Raw genomic sequence first — 26,957 nt, 5'->3', positions numbered from 1 at the left:
CTCACTCGGTCTGCTCCACTCTGGAGAGGAGGAGGGCCTCACTCGGTCTGCTCCACTCAGGAGAGGAGGAGGGCCTCACTCGGTCTGCTCCACTCAGGAGAGGAGGAGGGCCTCACTCGGTCTGCTCCACTCAGGAGAGGAGGAGGGCCTCACTCGGTCTGCTCCACTCAGGAGAGGAGGAGGGCCTCACTCGGTCTGCTCCACTCTGGAGAGGAGGAGGGCCTCACTCGGTCTGCTCCACTCAGGAGAGGAGTTAGTACACCTCAAAGAATCCCCCCATCATCGGATTCCTCCCCTCGGTCGCTGATTTCCCACAATGCTCTCTGTTCTGTCCTGGCTACAGTCCACTCTCAACAAAACACACGGCCCACTCTCAACAAAACACACGGCCCACTCTCAACAAAACACACGGTCCACTCTCAACAAAACACAAACACGGTCCACTCTCAACAAAACACAAACACGGTCCACTCTCAACAAAACACACGGTCCACTCTCAACAAAACACAAACACGGTTCACTCTCAACAAAACACAAACACGGTTCACTCTCAACAAAACACAAACACAGTCCACTCTCAACAGAAGAGAAACAGAACAGAGACAGACAGGCAGACAGACAGGCCGGTAACAAAGACAGGAATGTCCAACCAGTGCATTTCCTCTGACTGTGAGAGAGATGCTCTGCTCTGTCATGTGACCTTTAGATGTGTCCTATCTGTCTGTCTCCTTCCAGAACTAGTGCCCTGATTCGCCACCCTATTCATAATGTAATGTATACTCATTACCACACACACACACACACACTGCATACTCCAATGTATCACATGACAACCTGATTTCCACTGCCTTTAGCTCCCTATCTCTACATTAATACAGGGTTAGGTTTCTGTGTTTAGTGTGTGTGTGTGGGGGGGGGGGGGGGGGGTCTGGCCCTGTGTCATAGTGGACCCAGTTCAGGTCTAAATCTCATTGGGCCCCCCCCCCCCCCCAGTCACGCTGCCTTGCCCCTGCCTCGTTAAGACTGATGGGTCACACACACATCAAAACGCACACACGAACACATGATTATTGATTAGATGTACCACTACCACTCATTACACAAGACCCATTAAACATTGATTATTGATTAGATGTACCACTACCACCCATTACACAAGACCCATTACACATTGATTATTGATTAGATGTACCACTACCACCCATTACACAAGACCCATTACACATTGATTATTGATTAGATGTACCACTACCACCCATTACACAAGACCCATTAAACATTGATTATTGATTAGATGTACCACTACCACCCATTACACAAGACCCATTACACATTGATTATTGATTAGATGTACCACTACCACTCATTACACAAGACCCATTAAACATTGATTATATGTACCACTACCACCCATTACACAAGACCCATTACACATTGATTATTGATTAGATGTACTTCTACCACCATTACACATTGATTATTGATTGTCATTACCATTAGTATGTGTTAATCCTCCTACTGGTCACTATTACTCCAGTCTACATATACAGTACCAGTCAAAAGGTTGGACACACCTACCCATCCAAGGGTTTTTCTTTATTTTTACTATTTTCTACATTGTAGAATAATACTGAAGACATCAACACTATGAAATAACACATATGGAATCATGTAGTAACCCCCAAAAAAGTGTTAAACAAATCAAAATATATTTTATATTTGAGATTCTTCAAAGTAGCCACCCTTTGCCTTGATGAGAGCTTTGCAGAGAGATGGGAGAACCTTCCAGAAGGACAACCATCTCTGCAGCACTCTCACCAATCAGGCCTTTATGGTAGAGTGGCAAATATAACAAGGTTAAAATATTGTAGAGGACAATCAAATGATTAGTTATATGTAATATATAATAACATAGGACAAAGAAAACTACATTGTGACATTCATTTTTGTAGCACCGTCTTTGAACTGTCCCGTTTTTTGTCTACATTGTACAGCGGCGAGTCAAAGCCCTACAATATAGCATCATTGACTTGAATGGAGAGACCCATTCTCCTCATTCTAGTTCTGCGAGTACTACTGTTGCCACAACATGGAAATATACCGGCGTTTTGGCGCAGGGACAGCTATATACACGACTGCCTCTAGTGACAATACTACTGTAGCTAGCTAGTCAGCCGGATGCATTTATTATGTGGTTTTAGAACGTAAAAGGTTTTTCTCCTCTCCTCCTTACGATGTAGTGCCAAATATTTACAAAAATACCCAGACCTCCTCGCCAAGCTACCCAGACCTCCTCGCCAAGCTACCCAGACCTCCTCGCCAGGCTACCCAGACCTCCTCGCCAAGCTACCCAGACCTCCTCGCCAAGGCTACCCAGACCTCCTCGCCAAGGCTACCCAGACCTCCTCGCCAAGCTACCCAGACCTCGCCAAGGCTACCCAGACCTCGCCAAGGCTACCCAGACCTCCTCGCCAAGGCTACCCAGACCTCCTCGCCAAGGCTACCCAGACCTCCTCGCCAAGGCTACCCAGACCTCCTCGCCATGCTACCCAGACCTCCTATCCAAGCTACCCAGACCTCCTCGCCAAGCTACCCAGACCTCCTATCCAAGCTACCCAGAGCTCCTCGCCAAGCTACCCAGACCTCCTCGCCAAGCTACCCAGACCTCCTCGCCAAATTACCCAGACCCTCCTCGCCAAATTACCCAGACCCTTCTCGCCAAATTACCCAGACCCTCCTCGCCAGGCTACCAAGAACTCCTCGCCTAGCTACCCAGACCTCCTCGCCAAGCCTACCCAGACCCTTCTCGCCAAATTACCCAGACCCTCCTCGCCAGGCTACCAAGAACTCCTCGCCTAGCTACCCAGACCTCCTCGCCAAGCCTACCCAGACCTCCTCGCCAAGCCACCCAATCCTCCTCGCCAAGCTACACAGACCTCCTCGCCAAGGCTACCCAGACCTCCTCGCCAAGGCTACCCAGACCTCTTCGCCAAGGCTACCCAGACCTCCTCGCCAAGGCTACCCAGACCTCCTCGCCAAAACACAGAGGAAAATGTTTTTATTGACTGATCTGGAAAGAGTTTCTTTGTAGTTACATGTAAACTCTGTCCCTTTGGTGGTGGTGAGAGAGAAAGACATGTCTTCCTTTGGTTACAGCTGCACAGTCAGTGTGTACAGTGCACACATTTGACTCTTTAAACAGTGCATTCTGTTATCTGACTGGAGAGGTGCTGTAATGCCACCATTGATGCAAATATTCACCTCAGTCCTTTTCTCAGGTCCATATTTAGACATATATTAGTAATGGGTTGTAAACAAGCAGGGGGTGTAAACAAGCAGGGGGTGTAAACAAGCAGGGGGTGTAAACAAGCAGGGGGTGTAAACAAGCAGGGGTGTAAACAAGCAGGGGTGTAAACAAGCAGGGGTGTAAACAAGCAGGGGTGTAAACAACTTTTGTTGTACTTACTTGGGACTATTTAGTGACGACTTGGAATGTTTGTCCACTAGCTCATCCATAGTGAACTGTACTGTACTCCAGGAACTAGCTCAGGCATAGTGAACTGTACTGTACTCCAGGAACTAGCTCATTCATAGTGAACTGTACTGTACTCCAGGAACTAGCTCATCCATAGTGAACTGTACTGTACTCCAGGAACTAGCTCATCCATAGTGAACTGTACTGTACTCCAGGAACTAGCTCATCCATAGTGAACTGTACTGTACTCCAGGAACTAGCTCAGGCATAGTGAACTGTACTGTACTCCAGGAACTAGCTCATCCATAGTGAACTGTACTGTACTCCAGGAACTAGCTCATCCATAGTGAACTGTACTGTACTCCAGGAACTAGCTCATCCATAGTGAACTGTACTGTACTCCAGGAACTAGCTCATCCATAGTGAACTGTACTGTACTCCAGGAACTAGCTCATCCATAGTGAACTGTACTGTACTCCAGGAACTAGCTCATCCATAGTGAACTGTACTGTACTCCAGGAACTAGCTCAGGCATAGTGAACTGTACTGTACTCCAGGAACTAGCTCAGGCATAGTGAACTGTACTGTACTCCAGGAACTAGCTCATCCATAGTGAACTGTACTGTACTCCAGGAACTAGCTCATCCATAGTGAACTGTACTGTACTCCAGGAACTAGCTCATCCATAGTGAACTGTACTGTACTCCAGGAACTAGCTCAGGCATAGTGAACTGTACTGTACTCCAGGAACTAGCTCATCCATAGTGAACTGTACTGTACTCCAGGAACTAGCTCATTCATAGTGAACTGTACTGTACTCCAGGAACTAGCTCATCCATAGTGAACTGTACTGTACTCCAGGAACTAGCTCATCCATAGTGAACTGTACTGTACTCCAGGAACTAGCTCATCCATAGTGAACTGTACTGTACTCCAGGAACTAGCTCATCCATAGTGAACTGTACTGTACTCCAGGAACTAGCTCATCCATAGTGAACAGTACTGTACTCCAGGAACTAGCTCATCCATAGTGAACTGTACTGTACTCCAGGAACTAGCTCATCCATAGTGAACTGTACTGTACTCCAGGAACTAGCTCATCCATAGTGAACTGTACTGTACTCCAGGAACTAGCTCATCCATAGTGAACTGTACTGTACTCCAGGAACTAGCTCATCCATAGTGAACTGTACTGTACTCCAGGAACTAGCTCATCCATAGTGAACTGTACTGTACTCCAGGAACTAGCTCAGGCATAGTGAACTGTACTGTACTCCAGGAACTAGCTCATCCATAGTGAACTGTACTGTACTCCAGGAACTAGCTCATCCATAGTGAACTGTACTGTACTCCAGGAACTAGCTCATCCATAGTGAACTGTACTGTACTCCAGGAACTAGCTCATTCATAGTGAACTGTACTGTACTCCAGGAACTAGCTCATCCATAGTGAACTGTACTGTACTCCAGGAACTAGCTCATCCATAGTGAACTGTACTGTACTCCAGGAACTAGCTCATCCATAGTGAACTGTACTGTACTCCAGGAACTAGCTCAGGCATAGTGAACTGTACTGTACTCCAGGAACTAGCTCATCCATAGTGAACTGTACTGTACTCCAGGAACTAGCTCATCCATAGTGAACTGTACTGTACTCCAGGAACTAGCTCATCCATAGTGAACTGTACTGTACTCCAGGAACTAGCTCATTCATAGTGAACTGTACTGTACTCCAGGAACTAGCTCATTCATAGTGAACTGTACTCCAGGAACTAGCTCATCCATAGTGAACTGTACTGTACTCCAGGAACTATTCTTCAGTGTACTGTATTTACAGAAGATCTCATTCAATAATACACATGTCTAGCATAGTTGTAGGCAGAAAGCAAAATGTGATGGAGCTCTGGAGTGGCTCTGTGAATACCGCTAGTTGAAGAAAGATGATTAGTGGATAAGAACCTAGCTGAGAACCAGACTTGTTGAGAACTGAATTCCTCATCCAACTTGGAGGGTCAGGGCGACAGCCTGCGGTGTTGGAAGGCAAAGAGGAAACACACACACACACACACACACACACACACACTGGTGCTAGAATATTTCTGTCTGCTTCCACCGAGACACCGTTATTCAACCTTTATTTAACTAGGCAAGTCAGTTAAGAATAAATTCTTATTTACAATGACGGCCTACAGCGGGGGAGGGGGAGGGGATCTGTGCGTAGGCAATCTGTCTGCATTGTTGTCTGCGTGTTTCCAGGGTTTTTCCCGGCACTACATGGAAACAGCATAGTTGGCGCTTTCACTGACTAATGTTATCAATTACAATCAGGACATGTTTATGTGCCACGTGGGGCTCCAAAGTGGCAGAGCTTGGTATGCATCTCTGTGTGTGGAGTAAAGGTGGTCTAGGATTATTTTCCCCCCTGGTTGCACATGTGACATAATGGTAAAAATTTGGTAAAACTGATTTAAGTTTGCCTGCATTAAAGTCCCCGGCCACTAGGAGCAGCGCTTCTGGGTGAGCATTTTCTTCTTTGCTTATGGCCTTATAGAGTTGGTTGAGAGCGGTCTTAGTGCCAGCTTTGCTTTGTGGTGGTAAATAGACGGCTACGAATAATAGAGATGAGAACTCTCTTGGTAGATAGTGTGGTCTACAGCTTATCATAAGGTACTCTACCTCAGGCGAGCAATACCTCGAGACTTCTTTAGTATTTGACATCGCACACCAGCTGTTATTGACAAAAACACACGCACCCCACCCTTACCAGAGGTAGAGTCTCTGTTCTGCCGGGGCACGGAAAATCCTGCCAGCTCTATATTGTTTCTTCGTTCAACCACACTGACTCCTCCCCCTTCCATCCTGGGTAGAGTAAAGACACTGACTCCTCCCCCTTCCATCCTGGGTAGAGTAAAGATACACTGACTCCTCCCCCTTCCATCCTGGGTAGAGTAGAGAGACACTGACTCCTCCCCCTTCCATCCTGGGTAGAGTAGAGAGACACTGACTCCTCCCCCTTCCATCCTGGGTAGAGTAGAGAGACACTGACTCCTCCCCCTTCCATCCTGGGTAGAGTAGAGAGACACTGACTCCTCCCCCTTCCATCCTGGGTAGAGTAGAGAGACACTGACTCCTCCCCCTTCTCCCCCTTAAATAAGGCCCCTGGACAGACCTTGAGGTTGGTTTGTGAGTACTCCTGGTTTGGGGACAACAATACTTAGGTTTTAAATAAGGCCCCTGGACAGACCTTGTGGTTGGATTGGTTGAATACCTCTACCCCGTGTACGGCATGCAGTGCTTATTACTACCGATTCCCTCCTTTAAGACTTTCAGCACTTATTTTCACTTTTGTTGTTATATTTAATTTCTTCGGATACTGCATGGGGGGGTCTTCCTACCACAGTGACAAATGACTCCTCATATGGGACGACTGCGCTCCTCTTGGGCTCTGCTGATTACAAAATAGAACCCTATTCTTAAATCTAAACCCTACCTCTAATTTTAGCTCCTAACCCTCATCCTAACCTTAACCTCTGCATCCTGTCCTCTAACCCTAACCCCTAACCCTAGCCTCTAACCCTAACCCCTAACCACAAACCCTAGCCTCTAACCCCTAATCCTAGCCCTAACCACTAACCCCTAACCCTAACCTTAACCTCTGCATCCTGTCCTCTAACCCTAACCCGTAACCCTAGCCTCTAACCCCTAGCCCTAACCCCTAACCCTAGCCCCTAACCCCTAACCCTAGCCACAAACCCTAGCCTCTAACCCCTAACCCTAACCCCTAACCCTAGCCCCTAACCACAAACCCTAGCCTCTAACCCCTAACCCTAACCACTAACCCCTAACCGTAGCCTCTAACCCCTAACCCCTAACCACAAACCCTAGCCTCTAACCCCTAATCCTAGCCCTAACCACTAACCCCTAACCCTAACCTTAACCTCTGCATCCTGTCCTCTAACCCTAACCCGTAACCCTAGCCTCTAACCCCTAGCCCTAACCCCTAACCCTAGCCCCTAACCCCTAACCCTAGCCACAAACCCTAGCCTCTAACCCCTAACCCTAACCCCTAACCCTAGCCCCTAACCACAAACCCTAGCCTCTAACCCCTAACCCTAACCACTAACCCCTAACCGTAGCCTCTAACCCCTAGCCCCTAATCCTAGCCTCTAACCCTAACCCTAGCCCCTAACCCCTAACCCTAGCCCCTAACCCCTAACCCTAGCCTCTAACCCTAACCCCTAACCGTAGCCTCTAACCCCTAGCCCCTAACCCTAACCCTAACCCTAGCCTCTAACCCTAACCCCTAACCCTAGCCCCTAACCCCTAACCCTAGACTCTAATCTCTAACACCTAACCCCTAATCCTAACCCTAGCCTCTAACCCCTAACCCCTAGCCCCTAAACCCTAGCCTCTAACCCCTAACCCCTAGCCCCTAAACCCTAGCCTCTAACCCCTAGCCCCTAACCCCTAGCCTCTAACCCCAGCCTCTAACCCCTAACCCTAGCCCCTAAACCCTAGCCTCTAACCCCTAATCCTAGCCCCTAAACCCTAGCCTCTAACCCCTAATCCTAGCCCCTAAACCCTAGCCTCTAACCCCTAATCCTAGCCCTTAAACCCTAGCCTCTAACCCCTAATCCTAGCCCCTAAACCCTAGCCTCTAACCCCTAATCCTAGCCCCTAAACCCTAGCCTCTAACCCCTAATCCTAGCCCCTAACCTCTAACCCCTAGCCCCCTAACCTCTAGCCCCTAGCCCCCTAACCCTAGCCTCTAACCCCTAGCCCCTAACCCCTAGCCCCTAACCCTAGCCTCTAACCCCTAACCCCTAGCCCCTAAACCCTAGCCTCTAACCCCTAACCCCTAAACCATAGCCTCTAACCCCTAGCCCCTAAACCCTAGCCTCTAACCCCTAGCCCCTAAACCCTAGCCTCTAACCCCTAGCCCCTAACTCCTAGCCCCTAACCCCTAGCCCCTAGCCTCTAACCCCTAGCCCCTAAACCCTAGCCTCTAACCCCTAAACCCTAGCCTCTAACCCCTAGCCCCTAAACCCTAGCCTCTAACCCCTAGCCCCTAAACCCTAGCCTCTAACCCCTAGCCCCTAAACCCTAGCCCCTAGCCCCTAACCCCTAGCCCCTAAACCCTAGCCTCTAACCCTAGCCTCTAACCCTAGCCTCTAACCCCTAAACCCTAGCCCCTAAACCCTAGCCCCTAGCCCCTAACCCCTAGCCCCTAAACCCTAGCCTCTAACCCCTAGCCCCTAAACCCTAGCCCCTAAACCCTAGCCCCTAAACCCTAGCCTCTAACCCCTAGAGAACAGAGCCGTGTTCAGGACTGTAATGTCAGCCAGATTAGAGAGAGAGAGCTTGCCTTGCTATTTCCTTCAGCCCCTAACCCCTAAACCCTAACCCCTAGCCCCTAACCCCTAGCCCCTAGCCCCTAAACCCTAGTGAGAGCTTGCCTTGCTATTTCCTTCAGCCCCTAACCCCTAAACCCTAGTGAGAGCTTGCCTTGCTATTTCCTTCAGCCCCTAGCCCCTAAACCCTAGTGAGAGCTTGCCTTGCTATTTCCTTCAGCCCCTAACCCCTAACCCCTAGCCCCTAACCCCTAAACCCTAGTGAGAGCTTGCCTTGCTATTTCCTTCAGCCCCTAACCCCTAAACCCTAGTGAGAGCTTACCTTGCTATTTCCTTCAGCCCCTAACCCCTAACCCCTAACCCCTAGCCCCTAACCCCTAAACCCTAGTGAGAGCTTGCCTTGCTATTTCCTTCAGCCCCTAACCCCTAAACCCTAGTGAGAGCTTGCCTTGCTATTTCCTTCAGCCCCTAACCCCTAAACCCTAGTGAGAGCTTGCCTTGCTATTTCCTTCAGCCCCTAACCCCTAAACCCTAGTGAGAGCTTGCCTTGCTATTTCCTTCAGGCTCAGACTCAGCCATGGTTGGAATGCAATGAACAATCATTTATCCTGGAATTTAATGGATTGTGGAATCAATTCAAACCTTATCTTCCCCATAGCACAAAGGAGACAGGTTGGGCTGGGGAATGTAGGAGGTGCCAAGGCTGCAGAGGGAGAAGGGGCGGGGCTTGGAGGGGGGGAGGAGGGGCAAATTGAAGGTACAACAACTCAGTCGTTTCCTTATAAGGACAAGCCTGGACAAAATCAGCCCTCAGCAAACCAGTCAGTCAATCAGCCAGTCATCCAGCCAGCCCGTCTGTAAACACCTGCACTCACCGCAGCCCTGGCTACAGCTACACAGGAAGTCTATTCTAGATGATGACATTATGAATCTGTAGATGGAAATACAGAGAGGTATCGAGACAGAGACTTAAACTCAGCATAAAAAAGAGAACATCCCTTTTTCCAGGACCCTGTCTTTCGAAGATAATTCATAAAAAATCCAAATAACTTCACAGATCTTCATTGTAAAGGGTTTAAACACTGTTTCCCATGCTTGTTCAATGAACCATAAACAAATAATGAACATACACCTGTGGAACGGTTGTTAAGACACTAACAGCTTACAGACGGTAGGAAATTAAGGTCACGGTTATGAAAACTTAGGACACCAAAGAGGCCTTTCTACTGACTCTGAAAAACACCAAAAGAAAGATGCCCAGGGTCCCTGCTCATCTGCGTGAACGTGCCTTAGGCATGCTGCAAGGAGGCATGAGGACTGCAGATGTGGCCAGGGCAATAAATTCCAATGTAAATAAATTGCAATGTCCATACTGTGAGACGCCTAAGACAGCGCTACAGGGAGACAGGACGGACAGCTGATCGTCCTCGCAGTGGCAGACCACGTGTAACAACACCTGCAGTGTTCCCCGACCCCTCCTGTTTCAGCCTCCAGTATTTATGCTGCAGTAGTTTATGTGTCGGGGGGCTAGGGTCATTCTGTTATATCTGGGGTATTTCTCCTGTCTTATCCGGTGTCCTGTGTGAATTTAAGTATGCTCTCTCTAATTCTCTCTCTCTTTCTCTCTCTTGGAGGACCTGAGCCCTAGGACCATGCCTAGGGACTACCTGGCCTGATGACTCCTTGCTGTCCCCAGTCCACCTGGCCGTGCTGCTGCTCCAGTTTCAACTGTTCTGCCTGCGGCTATGGAACCCTGACCTGTTCACCGGACGTGCTACCTGTCCCAGACCTGCTGTTTTCAACTCTCTAGAGACAGCAGGAGCGGTAGAGATACTCTTAATGATCAGCTATGAAAAGCCAACTGACATTTACTCCTGAGGTGCTGACCTGTTTCACCCTCGACAACCATTGTGATTATTATTATTTGACCCTGCTGGTCATCTATGAACATTTAAACATCTTGGCCATGTTCTGTTATAATCTCTACCCGGCACAGCCAGAAGAGGACTGGCCACCCCTCATAGCCTGGTTCCTCTCTAGGTTTCTTCCTAGGTTCTGGCCTTTCTAGGGAGTTTTTCCTAGCCACCGTGCTTCTACACCTGCATTGTTTGCTGTTTGGGGTGTTAGGCTGGGTTTCTGTACAGCACTTTGAGATATACTTAATGCAGCTGGTGGCCACACCAGATACTGACTGTTACTTTTGATTTTGACCCCCCCTACGTTCAGGGACACATTATTCCATTTCTGTTAGTCACATGTCTGTGGAACTTGTTCAGTTTATGTCTCAGTTGTTGAATCTTGTTATGTTCATACAAATATTTACACATGTTAGGTTTCCCGAAAATAAACGCAGTTGACAGTGAGGACGTTTATTTTTTTGCTGGGTTTATATACCCTCTTGAACATATATATCAACGAATAGGCGAGGGCACTAGAACAGTCTGCAGCACCCGGCCTCACCCTACTAGAATCTGAAGTCAAATGTCTACTGTTTGCTGATGATCTGGTGCTTCTGTCCCCAACCAAGGAGGGCCTACAGCAGCACCTAGATCTTCTGCACAGATTCTGTCAGTCCTGGGCCCTGTCAGACCTGGGCCCTGACAGTAAATCTCAGTAAGACCAAAATAATGGTGTTCCAAAAAAGGTCCAGTCGCCACGACCACAAATAAAAATTCCATCTAGACACCGTTGCCCTAGAGCAGACAAAAAACTATACATACCTCGACCATAAACATCAGCACCACAGGTAACTTCCACAAAGCTGTGAACGATCTGAGAGACAAGGCAAGAAGGGCCTTCTATGCCATCAAAAGTAACATAAAACTCGACATCCCAATTAGGATCTGGCTAAAAATACTTGAAGGTTGTGAGGTCTGGGGTCCGCTCAACAACCAAGAATTGACAAAATTGGACAAACACCAAATTGAGACTGTATGCAGAATTCTGAAAAAATGTCCTCCGTGTACAACGTAAAGCACCTAATAATGCATGCAGAGCAGAATTAGGCCGATGCCCGCTAATTATCAAAATCCAGAAAAGAGACATTAAATTATATAACCACCTAAAAGGAAGCGATTCCCAAACTTTCCATAACAAAGCCATCACCTACAGAGAGATGAACCTGGAGAAGAGTCCCCTGAGCAAGCTGGTCCTGGGGCTCTGTTCACAAACACAAACACACCCCACAGAGCCACAGGACAGCAACACAATTAGACCCAACCAAATCATGAGAAAAAAATAATTACTTGCCACATTGGAAAGAATTTACCAAAAAAACTGAGCAAACTAGAATGCTTTTTGGCCCTAAACAGAGAGTACACAGTGGCAGAATACCTGACCACTGTGACTGGCCCTAAACAGAGAGTACACAGTGGCAGAATACCTGACCACTGTGACTGACACAAACTTAAGGAAAGCTTTGACTATGTACATGTAACAGTTTTAACTTTAGTCCGTCCCCTCGCCCCGACCCGGGCGCGAACCAGGGACCCTCTGCACACATCAACAGTAGTCACCCACGAAGCACCGTTACCCATCGCTCCACAAAAGCCGCGGCCATTGCAGAGCAAGGGGAACCACTACTTCAAGGTCTCAGAGCAAGTGACGTCACTGACTGAAAGGCTGCTAGCGCGCACCACCGCTAACTAGCTAGCATCGGTTACATACAGACTCAGTGAGCATAACCTTGCTATTGAGAAAGGCCGCCGTAGGCAGACCTGACTCTCAAGAGAAGACAGGCTACGTGCACACTGCCCACAAAATGAGGTGGAAACGGAGCTGCACTTCCTAACCTCCTGCCAAATGTATGACCATATAAGAGACACATATTTCCCTCAGATTACACAGACCCACAAAGAATTTGAAAACAAATCCAATTTTGATGAACTCACATATCTACTGTGTGAAATACCACAGTGTGACATCACAGCAGAAAGATTTGTGACCTGTTGCCACAAGAAAAGGGCAACCAGTGAAGAACAAACACCATTGTAAATACAACCCATATTTATGTTTATTTTCCCTTTTGTACTTGAACCATTTGTACATTGTTACAACACTGTATATATATAATATGACATTTGAAATGTCTCTATTCCTTTGGAACTTTTGTGAGTGTAATGTTTACTGTTCATTTGTACTGTTTACTTCACTTTTGTTTATTATCTACTTCACTTGCTTTGGCAATGTAAACATATGTTTACCATGCCAATAAAGCCCCTTGAATTGAAATTGAATTCAGAGAAAGAGAGAGAGGGAGGAGTGAGAGAGAGAAAGAGAGAGAAAAAGAGAGAAAAAGAGAGAAAAAGAGAGAAGGGAAGGAGAGAGAGAGAAGGGAAGGAGAGATAGAGGAAGAGAGAAAGAAGGAGAGAGAAAGAGAGTTGGGAAGAGCGAGAGAGCGAGAGCGAGAGAGAGAGAGCGAGAGAGAGAGAGAATGAAACTAAGGTGTCATTATTAAGTTATAATCATATATAAGTATCTACTACAAAGATATTTTTATACAGTCTTATTTCAGTATTGTAAGTCCCAACAGAACTTTCAATGGGGGACTTTTATTTTGAAGGCGAACCGCAAACTCCACTACTCCACACACAGAGGATGACAATGACGGTGACCATAGCAACGGAGTAAACACGTGTTTTATCCATGTGTGAAATTGCCATATGCATGCATAAAAAGTAGTTACAGGCAACAGAAATTAGAAAACAATGATTTTTATTGTTAGACATGACTCTGTGTAAACCTACAACGTTAACCAACTAACTAGCTGATCTGTTAGAACCAATGAAAAGGTGTGTCCCGCCCACAGCCGACCCCGCCCCATGTGCCTCGGAGAGGGGAACCTGGAGAGGAGAGGCATTCACAGATAAGGAGATCTGGAGAGAGGGAGAGAGCCTTTATACCTGAGAGAGTCAAGTTCAGACATGCTTGGTCAACAACACTATATCTCTCAGTCAGAAAAAACAACCCTGGTGGAGGAAACCATAGACATCCCATTCAATTACTAGATGGGACTATGTCATAAAACCCTCAAAGTTCCAGAACGAGGTGAAAAATGGCAGCCGTCTTGTTCAGAGAAAAATCCCCAAAAAACTGTCTAATTGGAATAAATGGCAGTAGAGTCATAAATGATGCATTTCCTGCTTTTACTGTTTCAGCGTGCTCCAATCCCTCCCAGTGTGCTCCCACCCCTCCCAGTGTGCTCCCACCCCTCCCAGTGTGCTCCAATCCTTCCCAGCGTGCTCCCATCCCTCCCAGCGTGCTCCCATGCCTCCCAGCGTGCTCCCATGCCTCCCAGCGTGCTCCCATTCCTCCCAGTGTGCTCCCATTCCTCCCAGTGTGCTCCCATTCCTCCCAGCGTGCTCCCATCCCTCCCAGCGTGCTCCCATTCCTCCCAGTGTGCTCCCATTCCTCCCAGTGTGCTCCCATTCCTCCCAGCGTGCTCCCATCCCTCCCAGCGTGCTCCCATTCCTCCCAGTGTGCTCCCATTCCTCCCAGCGTGCTCCCACCCCTCCCAGCGTGCTCCCATCCCTCCCATCCCTCCCAGTGTGCTCCCATCCCTCCCAGCGTGCTCCCATCCCTCCCATTCCTCCCAGTGTGCTCCCACCCCTCCCAGCGTGCTCCCATTCCTCCCAGTGTGCTCCCACCCCTCCCAGCGTGCTCCCATCCCTCCCAGCGTGCTCCCACCCCTCCCAGCGTGCTCCCATCCCTCCCAGTGTGCTCCCACCCCTCCCAGCGTGCTCCCAGCGTACTCCCATGCCTCCCAGCGTGCTCCCATTCCTCCCAGTGTGCTCCCATTCCTCCCAGCGTGCTCCCATCCCTCCCAGTGTGCTCCCATTCCTCCCAGTGTGCTCCCATTCCTCCCAGTGTGCTCCCACCCCTCCCAGCGTGCTCCCATCCCTCCCATCCCTCCCAGTGTGCTCCCACCCCTCCCAGCGTGCTCCCATCCCTCCCATTCCTCCCAGTGTGCTCCCATCCCTCCCAGCGTGCTCCCATCCCTCCCAGTGTGCTCCCACCCCTCCCAGCGTGCTCCCATTCCTCCCAGTGTGCTCCCACCCCTCCCAGCGTGCTCCCATCCCTCCCAGCGTGCTCCCACCCCTCCCAGCGTGCTCCCATCCCTCCCAGTGTGCTCCCACCCCTCCCAACGTGCTCCCATCCCTCCCAGTGTGCTCCCACCCCTCCCAGCGTGCTCCCATCCCTCCCAGTGTGCTCCCACCCCTCCCAGCGTGCTCCCATCCCTCCCAGTGTGCTCCCACCCCTCCCAGCGTGCTCCCATCCCTCCCAGTGTGCTCCCACCCCTCCCAGCGTGCTCCCATCCCTCCCAGTGTGCTCCCACCCCTCCCAGCGTGCTCCCATTCCATAACGTTTTTAGTCTAGTCAGAGCTCCACACAATAACACACTTCTCACTCTCATTTGTGTCCTCACATTCAGAAACACATGATACAATTAGGATTCTGGTGATGTGTGACCATACAGCAGTCAAGCCACTGAGGGGGGTTTCCCCCCCCCCAAAACACAAACTCCATCAGAGTATGACTCCACTCACTCAAAACACAAACTCCATCAGAGTATGACTCCACTCACTCAAAACACAAACTCCATCAGAGTGTGACTCCACTCACTCAAAACACAAACTCCATCAGAGTATGACTCCACTCACTCAAAACACAAACTCCATCAGAGTGTGACTCCACTCTCTCAAAACACAAACTCCATCAGAGTATGACTACACTCACTCAAAACACAAACCCCATCAGAGTATGACTCCACTCACTCAAAACACAAACTCCATCAGAGTATGACTACACTCACTCAAAACACAAACTCCATCAGAGTATGACTACACTCACTCAAAACACAAACTCCATCAGTGTGACTCCACTCACCCAAAACACAAACTCCATCAGAGTATGACTACACTCACTCAAAACACAAACTCCATCAGAGTATGACTCCACTTACTGTTTATGTTTTGGTTGTCATATGATTTGTTGTCATTCCTTCCCAACTACTGATATATCACTCGAATCAAGTGCTAGTCTGAACTCTCACCGGATGCCTTTTGTCCCATTGTTTACATGTCTGTGGGCGGCCGAGGCCTCTCTTTCTCGGTCTGCTGATGTGGTATGAAAGTAGAGGGATTTATGTTTCTAGAACAGTACCGCAGTTGAGAATCGTTTCACGTTTAAGATGGGGAGTATTTTGACTGTTTTTTTGGCTTCGAGAACCAATTCGCCGCTGTAAGAATGAACTATAGCCATTCAATTCTACCGTGCTGATATACCGTGCGTTATAGGGAAATAATGCACGCTCTAGAATGCCCTTCAAGCCAATCAAAAACGAGTATTCAACAATGCCATGGTATAAACAGCTATAACGCATCGCATTACAACTTATAAAGTCCTTGTTTGGTCTAGTATATTTATATATCAACTCTACTGTAAATCCTTGTTTGGTCTAGTTTATATGTCCCCTCTACTGAATGCACTTCCTGTAAATATCTAAAGGAACATCTTGTCATAATCTGGGAACATGGCTTGAGGGTCTATTTAGAGGTCCCTTCCTTTGCTCTAAACAAACTGTCGTATTGTTTAAATAAAGTGTCAGCAACAGTCCCAATGGATTCTCATGTATTCCATGGTAGTTGGCTACTATCATAACTACTCTAACAGCACCAACTGCTGTAGTCAGTGCTTCCAGAAGATACTATCTGGAGGTAGGCAGACAGGCTTGTGCTTAGTTGTTGTCTTCCAGCATCTGTAATTATTTACGTGCGACCCCCTACTCGCATACCTAGCCGCCGCCCCGGTGCTCTCACCGGTAGCCGTCTGGCGGTGACGGCATAATTCAGGAAACTAGAAACTGAAGCTTTCCAAGCAAGGGGAGGAAGAAGAAGAAAAATGAGGAAAAGAAAACGCTTTTCCAACTGCTGCTGCATGAGAAGGGGGACGAGTATTACCATTTTAGGGCACGCTCGCTCACATCCAAGCCCTACCCTTCTAACCACACTGCTTACTCAGATACCACCCCATTTTCTTCAATCTTTTTTTCCAATGCAAAACATTTTTTTTTTTACGTGTGGGAGAGAAAAAGAGAGCGCTCAAATTATATATGCAAACTTTTTTTTCATCCATTCTCGATATACTTTCATTTGAACGACTCCATTGCGAAGTCTTGTCCAGTCATAATTGGGCAAATAGCTCTGATCTGAACCAATCACTCCCCTTACAAAAAAAGATAGCAGTTTTAAAACTGCAGTAACTGCAGTCGACTGTGGTATTTTGGACGCAGTAATACTGCACTATAACTTCAGTTATACTGCAAAAGTATTGCAGCAAAAATAACGTGTAATTTTGGATGCAGGATTTGTAGTGTACTGCTGTTATACTGCACTCTGAATGCAATATTTGTTCTTAAGGGTCTTCAATTATATTATAGGCGTATCCAATGTATTTTTATTTAACTAGGCAAGTCAGAACACATTCTTATTTACAATGACGACCTAAAACTAACCGTATCATCAACACTAACAAAAACAAGTATGTTCTGTTGTGTAATTGTATGATAAAGTATGCCTGAATCATCACACAGACCATTATAATATGGTTGACAGCAGCAGAAATTCGGCGGATAGGAAGGTCTACAATAGAAGGAGAGGAGACGGGAAGAGGAGACACCATACAGCAGTTGAATGTAGGAGCGCATGTCTGACATCTGTTGCTCTGCGAGGTGGGCGGACTATTTCCAGGACTAATAGTTTTTTCTAGGGGGGATGGGTATACGGGAGATTAGGCCACTCGTCCGGGCTACAGACAATATGCTGCTTCTATTACAGACTAGCCGGCTGCTTTTACGCGTGAAGATAAAACACAAATCCTTCACGTAATGTTTATGCTAGTCCAAATCTTCCAGTGGTTCTAGTAGGCTAAACCCATATTATTATTTTTTAAGTTGAGGAATTTTAAATTTTACACATAGTCATGGTCCAATATATTTTGGACAATAATAATGTTTCCAAGTTCCAACCATCAAAGAGCCGTATCAATGTCAAAGTAGCCTTCAGGTTGACTGCTGCGTTTATGTCCCTCTCATCTCTGCAGCATTCAGAGGTGGAGGTAGAGGCATTCAAACACCTTTACCCACCAGGAAGGACTCGGAGCTAGATAGATCACACCGTAAAATGTATTCTATTCACCTTTCTCTGTTGCTTCTCCCACGCCGGGTCCAACAGCATATCCCGGTCCCAGTCATCTTCCTGAGGCATATAATCATTTTCATCTCCGTCATACGGGTCCATGTCGAAAGTAGGCATGGATTATACTTCCTCGCGTTCCTGTGTTTTACCGGTACGGTACTAGGCGGTGGACCGGAGGTGATGTTGCAGCAGTATGTTGTTACCGTTTACCGCACTCGCGCACGATCAAGACGGTGTGGATGAAATTAACGGTCTCCCGGGCTTCACTGTATCTCTCTTGCTGCTGACTCTCTTTTTCGCTCGCGCTCTCTCTCTCCGCTAAACTCACACAAAACCCCTCACCTTCTGTCTTTCTTTTTCTATCCAACTATTATTTTTTTTCACCCACCGATCTATAACGGGTAAGTAGGCAGGTCCTTGAACACTGGTGGCGATAGAAGCAAAACTTTTCTGGGAAAAAAAGAAAAATACAACGACATTGGATACATAGGAGTTCTATGGCCCGCCCACCACCAACAAGTCCAACATAATTGGCTGTAGCAGCTGTCAGTGCAGAGACTTAACGTAGGCTGTGTGATTGTATTAGTATAAATTGGGTGGTGTAGACGATCGGATACTTCGATTCGATACATTCTAATGTGTTTCATGTAGTTTGAAACAATGCAAATCTAGACATAAATGCGTAATGCGCGCAAATTCTACCACCCGTATTAGGGTAATTTGGTCTGTGTATACCTACGCCAAAAGCGCACATCCCCCTAGCCTACCTGTAGCTGGGGGCTATTTTCTGTTTCAGAAGCCGCGTTTGCCACCTGGAAGAGGAGACCACACCCATCCTCCTCTTCATCTGTCAGAAAGAGATGGATAGGAGTCGCGCCATCTATGTAACTTGTTGACAGACAGACACAGGACATCTATGTAACTTGTTGACAGACAGGCACAGGACATCTATGTAACTTGTTGACAGACAGACACAGGACATCTATGTAACTTGTTGACAGACAGGCACAGGACATCTATGTAACTTGTTGACAGACAGGCACAGGACATCTATGTAACTTGTTGACAGACAGACACAGGACATCTATGTAACTTGTTGACAGACAGACACAGGACATCTATGTAACTTGTTGACAGACAGACACAGGACATCTATGTAACTTGTTGACAGACAGGCACAGGACATCTATGTAACTTGTTGACAGACAGGCACAGGACATCTATGTAACTTGTTGCCAGACAGACACAGGACATCTATGTAACTTGTTGACAGACAGACACAGGACATCTATGTAACTTGTTGACAGACAGGCACAGGACATCTATGTAACTTGTTGACAGACAGACACAGGACATCTATGTAACTTGTTGACAGACAGGCACAGGACATCTATGTAACTTGTTGACAGACAGGCACAGGACATCTATGTAACTTGTTGACAGACAGACACAGGACATCTATGTAACTTGTTGACAGACAGACACAGGACATCTATGTAACTTGTTGACAGACAGACACAGGACATCTATGTAACTTGTTGACAGACAGGCACAGGACATCTATGTAACTTGTTGACAGACAGGCACAGGACATCTATGTAACTTGTTGCCAGACAGACACAGGACATCTATGTAACTTGTTGCCAGACAGACACAGGACATCTATGTAACTTGTTGACAGACAGACACAGGACATCTATGTAACTTGTTGACAGACAGACAGACAGACATCTATGTAACTTGTTGACAGACAGACAGACATCTATGTAACTTGTTGACAGACAGACACAGGACATCTATGTAACTTGTTGACAGACAGACACAGGACATCTATGTAACTTGTTGACAGACAGACACAGGACATCTATGTAACTTGTTGCCAGACAGACAGACAGACAGACAGACACACGTCCTCTAGGCCAGGGGCTCCCAAACCTTTTCACTAAGCCCCCCCTTCCAGCATTTGGGAAATGTTTTATTTCAGTAGCTAGGTTTCCATCCAATTGGTGACAGATTTTTATGCAAATATTCTAAAATCTGCATAAAAACAATTTCTCACCAGAGATGTTTTTCCATCGAATTGACTTGTTTAATAAAAGGATGTGTGTGATGACATAGTGCACATAATAGAAGGATGTGTGTGATGACATAGTGCACATAATAGAAGGATGTGTGTGATGACATAGTGCACATAATAGAAGGATGTGTGTGATGACATAGTGCACATAATAGAAGGATGTGTGTGATGACATAGTGCACATAATAAAAGGATGTGTGTGATGACATAGTGCACATAATAGAAGGATGTGTGTGATGACATAGTGCACATAATAGAAGGATGTGTGTGATGACATAGTGCACATAATAGAAGGATGTGTGTGATGACATAGTGCACATAATAGAAGGATGTGTGTGATGACATAGTGCACATAATAAAAGGATGTGTGTGATGACATAGTGCACATAATAGAAGGATGTGTGTGATGACATAGTGCACATAATAGAAGGATGTGTGTGATGACATAGTGCACATAATAGAAGGATGTGTGTGATGACATAGTGCACATAATAAAAGGATGTGTGTGATGACATAGTGCACATAATAAAAGGATGTGTGTGATGACATAGTGCACATAATAGAAGGATGTGTGTGATGACATAGTGCACATAATAAAAGGATGTGTGTGATGACATAGTGCACATAATAGAAGGATGTGTGTGATGACATAGTGCACATAATAAAAGGATGTGTGTGATGACATAGTGCACATAATAAAAGGATGTGTGTGATGACATAGTGCACATAATAGAAGGATGTGTGTGATGACATAGTGCACATAATAGAAGGATGTGTGTGATGACATAGTGCACATAATAAAAGGATGTGTGTGATGACATAGTGCACATAATAAAAGGATGTGTGTGATGACACAGTGCACATAATAGAAGGATGTGTGTGATGACATAGTGCACATAATAAAAGGATGTGTGTGATGACATAGTGCACATAATAGAAGGATGTGTGTGATGACATAGTGCACATAATAGAAGGATGTGTGTGATGACATAGTGCACATAATAAAAGGATGTGTGTGATGACATAGTGCACATAATAAAAGGATGTGTGTGATGACATAGTGCACATAATAGAAGGATGTGTGTGATGACATAGTGCACATAATAGAAGGATGTGTGTGATGACATAGTGCACATAATAGAAGGATGTGTGTGATGACATAGTGCACATAATAGAAGGATGTGTGTGATGACATAGTGCACATAATAAAAGGATGTGTGTGATGACACAGTGCACATAATAAAAGGATGTGTGTGATGACACAGTGCACATAATAAAAGGATGTGTGTGATGACATAGTGCACATAATAAAAGGATGTGTGTGATGACACAGTGCACATAATAAAAGGATGTGTGTGATGACACAGTGCACATAATAAAAGGATGTGTGTGATGACACAGTGCAACAAATAAAAGGATGTGTGTGATGACACAGTGCACATAATAAAAGGATGTGTGTGATGACATAGTGCACATAATAAAAGGATGTGTGTGATGACACAGTGCACATAATAGAAGGATGTGTGTGATGACATAGTGCACATAATAAAAGGATGTGTGTGATGACATAGTGCACATAATAGAAGGATGTGTGTGATGACATAGTGCACATAATAGAAGGATGTGTGTGATGACATAGTGCACATAATAAAAGGATGTGTGTGATGACATAGTGCACATAATAAAAGGATGTGTGTGATGACATAGTGCACATAATAGAAGGATGTGTGTGATGACATAGTGCACATAATAGAAGGATGTGTGTGATGACATAGTGCACATAATAGAAGGATGTGTGTGATGACATAGTGCACATAATAGAAGGATGTGTGTGATGACATAGTGCACATAATAAAAGGATGTGTGTGATGACACAGTGCACATAATAAAAGGATGTGTGTGATGACACAGTGCACATAATAAAAGGATGTGTGTGATGACACAGTGCACATAATAAAAGGATGTGTGTGATGACATAGTGCACATAATAAAAGGATGTGTGTGATGACACAGTGCACATAATAAAAGGATGTGTGTGATGACACAGTGCACATAATAAAAGGATGTGTGTGATGACACAGTGCAACAAATAAAAGGATGTGTGTGATGACACAGTGCACATAATAAAAGGATGTGTGTGATGACACAGTGCAACAAATAAAAGGATGTGTGTGATGACACAGTGCACATAATAAAAGGATGTGTGTGATGACACAGTGCACATAATAAAAGGATGTGTGTGATGACACAGTGCACATAATAAAAGGATGTGTGTGATGACACAGTGCACATAATAAAAGGATGTGTGTGATGACACAGTGCACATAATAAAAGGATGTGTGTGATGACACAGTGCACATAATAAAAGGACGTGTGTGATGACACAGTGCACATAATAAAAGGATGTGTGTGATGACATAGTGCACATAATAGAAGGATGTGTGTGATGACACAGTGCACATAATAAAAGGATGTGTGTGATGACACAGTGCACATAATAAAAGGATGTGTGTGATGACATAGTGCACATAATAGAAGGATGTGTGTGATGACACAGTGCACATAATAAAAGGATGTGTGTGATGACACAGTGCACATAATAAAAGGATGTGTGTGATGACATAGTGCACATAATAAAAGGATGTGTGTGATGACACAGTGCACATAATAAAAGGATGTGTGTGATGACACAGTGCAACAAATAAAAGGATGTGTGTGATGACACAGTGCACATAATAAAAGGATGTGTGTGATGACAGTGCAACAAATAAAAGGATGTGTGTGATGACACAGTGCACATAATAAAAGGATGTGTGTGATGACACAGTGCACATAATAAAAGGATGTGTGTGATGACACAGTGCACATAATAAAAGGATGTGTGTGATGACACAGTGCACATAATAAAAGGATGTGTGTGATGACACAGTGCACATAATAAAAGGATGTGTGTGATGACACAGTGCACATAATAAAAGAATGTGTGTGATGACATAGTGCACATAATAAAAGGATGTGTGTGATGACACAGTGCACATAATAAAAGGATGTGTGTGATGACACAGTGCACATAATAAAATGATGTGTGTGATGACACAGTGCACATAATAAAATGATGTGTGTGATGACACAGTGCACATAATAAAAGGATGTGTGTGATGACACAGTGCACATAATAAAATGATGTGTGTGATGACACAGTGCACATAATAAAATGATGTGTGTGATGACACAGTGCACATAATAAAAGGAACACAAATAACTTCTGTGTTTACATTTCCATGTACTAAATTTAAAAAAAATACGAGTTAGATGGATTTCCATCTTATTCTGCAACTTTACTGATGGGTTTGTCACAAAAAAATGTTGCATTGTATAGCCAGTGTGCCTACTCTGGTATTAACACCTGGGCTCTAAGCCAACAGCTCACAGATAACGTTTGGGTAAAGACTACATAATGAGATTATTATGCACAAAAGAGACAGATTATTTTTATTTGTCAAATGGCTGCCAAGCATCGATCATCACGTCACCAGAATAAGACTCTTGATATTTATTTGGAACATCAAACTAATCACCGTGCACTTTCTCCACCCTGTGAAGTTCATCGTAATTGATTTAATCTGTAGCCTAATAAACTGCATGCTCTGCTGAGTCATAGTGGGACGACGTGTTATCACGTGACTCCAAGTTTACATATACACTACCTTTCAAACGTTTGGGGTCCCTTAGAAATGTCCTTGTTTTTGAAAGAAAATTTAAAAAATTGTCCATTAAAATAATATCAAGTTGATCAGAAATACAGTGTAGACATTGTTAATGTTGTAAATTACTATTGTAGCTGGAAACAGCAGATTTTTTTATGGAATATCTTCAGAGGCCCATTATCAGCAACCATCACTCCTGTGTTCCAATAGCACGTTGTGTTAGCTAATCCAAGTTTATCATTTTAAAAGGCTAATTGATCATTAGAAAACGCTTTTGCAATTATGTTAGCACAGCTGAAAACTGTTGTGCTAATTTAAGAAGCAATAAAACTGTCCTTCTTTAGACTAGTTGAGTATCTGGAGCATCAGCATTTGTGGGTTTGATTACAGGCTCAAAATGGCCAAAAACAAAGACCTTTCTTCTGAAACTCTTCAGTCCATTCTTGTTCTGAGAATTGAAGGCTATTCCATGCAAGAAACTGCCAAGAAACTGAAGATCTTATACAACACTATGTACTACTCCCTTCACAGAACAGCGCAAATTGTCTCTAACCAGAATAGAAAAAGGAGTGGGAGGCCCCGGTGCACAACTGAGCAAGAGGACAAGTACATTAGAGTGTCTAGTTTGAGAAACAGACGCCTCACAAGTCCTCAACTGGCAGCTTCATTAAATAGTACCCGCAAAACACTAGTCTCAACGTCAACAGTGAAGAGGCGACTCCGGGATGCTGGCCTTCTAGGCAGAGTTGCAAAGAAAAAGCCACATAAAAAGCCAACTTCAAGTTCCATGGTGTCCACACACACTCGCACAGAGGAAGCGCCTCTTCCCCCTCAAGAGGCTGAAAAGATTTTGCGTGGGCCCTCGGTTCCTCAAAAAGTTCTACAGCTGCACCATCGAGAGAATCCTGGCTGCATCACTGCTTGGTATGGAAAAGGTACTGCCTTTGACCGCAAAGCGCTACAGAAGGTGGTGTGGACAGCCCAGTGCATCACTTTGGCTGAGCTTCCTGCCATCCAGGACCTCTATACCAGGCGGTGTCAGAGGAAGGCCTTTACCCTGCCTTCATGTACACATCTACATCAAATACCTCGTAACTCTGCACATTGATCTGATCCTGGTACTCCCTGTATATACACTACATGAACAAAAGTATGTGGACACCTGCTCGTCGAACATCTCATTTCACAATCATGTGCATTAATATGGAACTGGTCCCCCCTTTTCTGCTACAACAGCCTCCACTCTTCTGGGAAGGCTTTCCACTACATGTTGGACTTGCTTCCATTCAACCACAAGAGCACTAGTGAGGTCGGGCACTAATGTTGGGCGATTAGGCCTGGCTCGCAGTCTGCATTCAAATTTATCCAAAAGGAGTTCGATGGGGTTGAGGTCAGGGCTCCGTGCAGGCCAGTCAAGTTCTTACACAACGATCTCGACAAACTATTTCTGTATGGACCTTGCTTTGTGCACGGGGGCATTGTCATGCTGAAACAAGAAAGGGTTTTCCCCAAACTGTTGCCACAAAGTTGGAAGCACAGAATCTTCTAGAATGTCATTGTTTGCTGTAGCGTTAAGGTTTCCCTTCACTGGAACTAAGGTGCCCGAACCATGAAAAACAGCCCCAGACCATTATTCCTCTTCCACCAAACTTTACAGTTGGCAATATGCATTGGGGCAGGTAACGTTCTCCTGGCATCCTCCAAACCCAGATTCATCCGTCGGACTGCCAGATGGTGAAGTGTGATTCATCACTCCAGAGAACGCGTTTCCACTGCTCCAGAGTCCAATGGCGGCAACCTTTACACCACTCCAGCCGACGCTTGGCATTGCGCATGGTGATCTTAGGTTTGTGTGCGGCTGCTTGGCCATGGAAACCCATTTCATGAAGCTCCCGATAAACAGTTATTGAGCTGGCGTTGCTTCCAGAGGCAGTTTGGAACTCGGTAGTGAGTGTTGCAACCGAGGACAGACGATTTTTACGCACTTCAGCACTCAGCGGTCCTGTTCTGTGAGCTTGTGTGGCCTACCACTTCACGGCTGAGCCGTTGTTGTCCCTAGACGTTCCCATTTCACAATAACGGCACTTACAGCTGACCGGGGCAGCTGTAGCAGGGCAGAAATGTGACAGACTGACTTGTTGGAATGGTGGCATCCATATGACGGTGCCACGTTGAAAGTCACTGAGCTCTTCACTAAGGCTATTCTACTGGCAACGTTTGTCTATGGAGATTGCATGGCTGTGGGCTCGATTTTATACACTTGTAAGCAACGGGTCTGTCTGAAAGAGCTGAATCCACTCATTAGAAGGGGTGTCCACATACTTTTGTATGACTATCCCCTGTTCACACTATGTGTCTATACCGAAGTATCTCCATTTTTCTGTATTGTTTTCTTTGTGTTACTATTTTACTTTTAATCTCTGCGTCGTTGGGAAGGAGCTCGTAAGCAAGCATTTCCCGGAAAAGGGCATTTGATTTGATGTACCGTGTCCCCGGGCGGCTTCCCGTGGCAACGGTCTATCTACCTTGTAAGGTAAAACCACATACCGGAACTCCTCGCTGCATGGGAGGACTCTCTCCTCTTCCTCACTCACTACCTCCCTCTCCCTGCCCTGCTCCCCCTCTCTGCCAGCTAAATCTAAACTGCATAGCCTATGCCGGGTAGTCCTGGTAGGTCTGAAATATTTCTTGACTACATGAAACAGGAGCGTTCTTCCATATATGGACAAACTTCCAAGCGGGTGAATGTTTGGGAAAGTGATGTCACAGATTAAGAGCAGGCTACAGACTGCCAACTCACTGAATGGCGTGTGTTTAAAGAGACAGAGTATCTTTCACAGCAAGGCGCGAGTGTTACTACTGTGCAGACCAAGAGAGGAGAGAACCTCAATGAAACAATGAAAGACAGTGTAGCCTACAGTTTTGTAACAGGGTTAAGACAGGTCACGTATTCCTAAAATCTGTTTTTTCACAGGAGAGTGAAGGGGACGCAGGCAGGGAAGGAGCATTTTTATTTCTCAAAGAAACATATAGGTTTTTACAATGTACCAGTAAAGTATTACTATATTACCAGTAAATACCTGGTCATTTCTGTCCTGAAGGAGGAGGAGGAGGAAGAGATTGTGTCTGCAAGGAAGGACAGGCAGCTCCGGAA

At 45.8% G+C, this 26,957-nt stretch overlaps 1 protein-coding gene across 3 annotated transcripts in view; it reads right to left on the bottom strand.

The window, feature by feature from the left end:
• LOC139553996 (alpha-actinin-1-like) overlaps positions 1 to 18,384 on the bottom strand; it is a 118,371-nt gene extending 99,987 nt beyond the window's left edge. For 2 of the 3 annotated variants that reach the window (XM_071366852.1, XM_071366853.1), the window contains exon 1: positions 18,020 to 18,317. In XM_071366852.1, coding sequence (XP_071222953.1) covers positions 18,020 to 18,136 — 117 coding nt within the window. In that variant the 5' untranslated portion in view covers positions 18,137 to 18,317. Of the gene's footprint in view, positions 1 to 18,019 lie in introns of all 3 variants that reach the window. The other variant, XM_071366851.1, reaches the window with a different exon arrangement.
• Between the last annotated feature and the right edge of the window lie 8,573 nt (positions 18,385 to 26,957).

The sequence above is a fragment of the Salvelinus alpinus genome, chromosome 25 (assembly GCF_045679555.1).
Source record: "Salvelinus alpinus chromosome 25, SLU_Salpinus.1, whole genome shotgun sequence".
NCBI classification, from domain to species: Eukaryota; Metazoa; Chordata; class Actinopteri; order Salmoniformes; family Salmonidae; genus Salvelinus; species Salvelinus alpinus.
The sequence above is the reverse complement of the archived record's forward strand: the minus strand, read 5'-3'. Positions and strand labels throughout refer to the sequence as shown.